Below are 3767 nucleotides of genomic sequence, written 5' to 3' on the forward strand. Positions count from 1 at the left end.
ATTTAAGGAATAAACTGCGAAAACAGAACAAGTGATAAAAAAGGACAGAAGTAATGAAAGTGGAGGCCAACAGCTGTATGAGTCTGACATCTGCTGTTCAGCTGAGGTTACAGCAGCTTGTGTGGCAGCAGACGTTAAACGGAATAAAATAAAAATCAGGCTTCTTTACCTTCCACACAGCTGGGAAACTGTTTCCAAATGGCTGTTTTGTTTCTTTGTCACTGTTTGATGGGAGGAAAAATAATTCAAACTAACTAATCAAACACTCAGAAGTCTGAAAACTGTCTGAATTCACTGCAGGAAGACAAACTGCTGCAAAAACGGCCGGGAAAATACGAAAACATGTGATTTGTATGAAAAGCATCATCAGTTATTTAATCGTCTTTGTGTCTGTCGCACACAGTATGAGAATATTCAAATGAATGAATGAGAGCGGTTTCCCATTACACACACACACACAACCACACATTTTACACACACACGATGCCTCCTCTGAGGCAGTAAGGGGGGGGAAAGACGGCCTCGCAGAGAGGAGCATGTGAAGGAACCCTTCAACACCCTCAGCCTCGGGATGAAGACGACAATCAGGCAGGTAAAGCAGCAAATAATAATAAAAAAAAAAAAAAAAAGAGTAAACTATTTATTGGTTTGGGATGTTATTTATTCATTTCTTCACATAGTCCATCCAGATTACACGTTTATTTTGGTCTTTGTCTGCTTATTTTAATAAAACAACACCAGCACATTTGAAAACACTTTACAGCGACACAAACATGAAATCAGAGGCTTCCATTTACAAAAGGGGGGGGGGGGGGGGGCCTGCTGTTTTAAACACAGAAGTTCACAGAATGGGTTTGTTTTTGTGTATCTATCCTTTGCCTTCTTTCTGTGAGGACAGACGTTTTCTGCCCTGCTCTTTATTTACTGCGTTAAACTGACAGCACTGCTCTGTGAAAGCAATTTTCTCTGTTCACTTTACAAAAAAAAAATAAAAAATAAAAATAAAAAAATAAATCTTGAAGAGCTGTTGCTGCGTCCATTATGTGTCACAATGTTGTCCTCGTCTTTGTGTCACGTTCACGTTTTGGGGGGATTTGTTGGAAAAGACATCAACATGGAGTCTTCTGCACCTCAGCAGGAATTTCTAATCTCACTTTAACACCAGAGACGGGAGTTTTTATGAAAACAAGTAGATCCAACTCAAACAAGTTGTCGAAAAGGTTGCCGCTGACTGTAACCGGGGGCCTTTTGTAAAAGTATTGATGGGTAATTTTTTTCTGCCATTTTGGTTCGATTTTTCAAGAGAACGATAAATTGAAGGTACAACTCACGACAACTTGAATAATTGTTTACAGTTTGGGAAAGTGGCTTTCTTTTAGATGGACCAGGACGTGCACTTTGGCAGCATGTGGTCTAAACTGGCCGCAGACAGGAAGTAGCCTGATGTTTTATCCCCCATCGTGATTTTTTTTTTTTTTTTAACCGAGACGAGATGGCTGTTTCCCCGTCTCCCGTCGTTATGCTATGCTAAGCTAAACTAAGCTAAGCTAACCTCAGGAATTATATTTACATAAAACTCCCTTCATGTGTAATGATTGTTTTAATGATTAAACTTGAGAAGAACCGCGGTCTGCTTTAACGCAGAAGGTTCACAGCGACTTCAGACACAACATTTATATTCACATTTACATTTACAGCCATTTAAAGCCACCGTCTCGGTCTTTTGCTATCTGAACCTCAGGCTCTGGTGAGGAAAATAAAAACTATTCCTCCGAACATAATCCAGCCAGTGAAACCGTGTTGTCTGTTCCCGTTTTGTAGGATATGAACCAAAAACGGTCCTTTGTGTAGCTAAACGTGAGGATGCTGGCCAGTGACAGATTTTGATATTGGTGCCAACCTCACACCTCCAGCATCAGTCACCCGGCGCTCGGCAGTGACGTCAGAGCATCTTACTGATCTGGGAGTCGTGACCTTTGTAGGTCACACTGATGTTGGTGGACGGCGCCGTCTCCATCCTGCTTCGGAGGTCTCTGGTGTCGTTCAGGGCGCACTCGCTGGGCGCCCGGCACCAGAACACCTGCCTGTAGGAGTTCCTGAAGTTCTCCGACAGGAAGGCGTAGATGATGGGGTTGACGGAGGAGTTGCTGTAGGCCAGGCAGTGAGCCACCATCCTGAAGACGAAGGAGGCCTGGTTCAGGGGGAAGGAGCCAAACTCCACCCACAGGTGGACGACGTGGTGAGGCAGCCAGGACAGACAGAAGACCACAACCACCACCAGGACCGTCTGTGCCGTCTGCAGATAATGGGTAATATAAGAGCACGTGATCAAATATAAGTGTAACTGGACGGGCTGCGGAGGAAAGGACACAGCGAGGTAATGATGGGCAATATAACCTGATCAAATAAAATAAAGAGAGGCGGGCACTTTATGGCTGATCCAAAGAGCACAAACAATTTTTTACATTGCTACAGACGAAATGCTTTTTCCCACCTCGACTTCTTTTACTTCTGTAAGACCAAGGAGCTTTTGCTGGCTTTCCTTCTAAGCACAGATCTGATGGCCATTAAAAGATCAGCATGCTCACTGACCTTCAGCACTGGAAACAAGCAAATGTAAAGAGAGAAAGGAGTTTAAAAAAAATAAATAAATAAACACTCACCTTCTTTTTGGAGAGCTCGGACTTCTTCGAGACGTTCTTCAGCTTTTTGTGCAGATGGTTCAACACCTGCAAAAAAAAAAACAAAACTGAAATGACTTAAATGATCATGCATTTTAAAAATGAAAGTCATGTGTTGGTTTGACTCCTGATTCATGCACACACACACCTTTGCATAGCAGACAGAGATGAGGGTCAGTGGCAGCAGGTATCCGAACACAAAGGTGCACATCACGTAGACCTTCCTCTGGTGGTCTGGCCAGACCTCCCAGCAAAACGTGTCGTTGTGCCCCCTCTCCACGATGCTCTGGTAGTGCGCCACCGGACCTGCCATGGCCAGAGACAGCACCCAGATCAGCAGCACTCCGAGCAAGGCGTGCTTCCCGACGCGGATCTTGGAGGACCTCCTGGCGTGGACGATGGCCACGTACCGGTCCACGGACATGGCCGACAGCGTGAAGATGCTGACCAGCATGGACACGGTGAAGAAGTAGTGGATGAACTTGCAGATGAAGGCCCCCAGCACCCATGTGGGCAGCATGTAGATGGTGGACTGGAAGGGGACGCAGAAGAGCAGGTAGGACAGGTCGGCCACGCTCAGGTTCAGGATGAAGATGTTGGTGGTGCTCCTCGGCTGGCCCGGCTTACTGCGCGCCAGCACCGTGAGGACCAAAGTGTTGCCCACAACTCCGAGGATGAAGATGATCCCAAAGACGAGCAGAGAGATGAAGTTATCCACCTGAAGCCCCAGGATGAGTTCTGCCGGCAGCCTCACGGTGTTGGCGTTGTTCTCCACCTCCAACTCCATCTTCTTCTTCGAGTGTGTCATGCTGAACGCCGGATTTCGGATTGAGCTCCTGCCCACATGGACAACGTCACCGGGGGGGGTGGGGGGGGGTGGAGAGCTGCACACCGCCTTCACAGCAACACCACCCACTGAACCAGCCCCCTCTTTTTTTTTTTTTTTTTTTACAGAAATACTAAATCGATAATCAGTCAGAGGCACGTTTACGCATCAAACGCACGGTGGCCTGATGGAGATGGAAGTCTGACTGTGCAAGAAGACAAACACAAAGATGGTTTGGCATCATCCCAGATATGATCTGT

General features: G+C 46.1%; 1 protein-coding gene across 1 annotated transcript; it reads right to left on the reverse strand.

Annotated features, from left to right (window-relative positions):
* Nucleotides 1-1942: 1942 nt before the first annotated feature.
* On the reverse strand, nt 1943-3468 carry galr1a (galanin receptor 1a). Its single transcript, XM_029514521.1, has 3 exons — nt 2830-3468; nt 2664-2729; nt 1943-2296 (listed from the first exon to the last, which is right to left on the reverse strand). The coding sequence occupies exons 1-3, from the start codon at nt 3466-3468 to the stop codon at nt 1943-1945; spliced, it is 1059 nt and encodes a 352-aa protein (XP_029370381.1).
* Between the last annotated feature and the right edge of the window lie 299 nt (nt 3469-3767).

Source organism: Echeneis naucrates, chromosome 11 (genome assembly GCF_900963305.1).
Source record: "Echeneis naucrates chromosome 11, fEcheNa1.1, whole genome shotgun sequence".
NCBI lineage: Eukaryota > Metazoa > Chordata > Actinopteri > Carangiformes > Echeneidae > Echeneis > Echeneis naucrates.

Excerpts from the sequence above, each read along its gene's own strand:
- galr1a (XM_029514521.1), bottom strand. The coding sequence starts at position 3,468 with ATGGAGTTGGAGGTGGAGAACAACGCCAACACCGTGAGGCTGCCGGCA. Across the intron at positions 2,730-2,829 it reads TCTCTGTCTGCTATGCAAAG|GTGTTGAACCATCTGCACAA; the intron begins GTGTGTGTGTGC and ends TTTTTTTTGCAG. Across the intron at positions 2,297-2,663 it reads CCGAGCTCTCCAAAAAGAAG|ACGGCACAGACGGTCCTGGT; the intron begins GTGAGTGTTTAT and ends CATTATCTGCAG.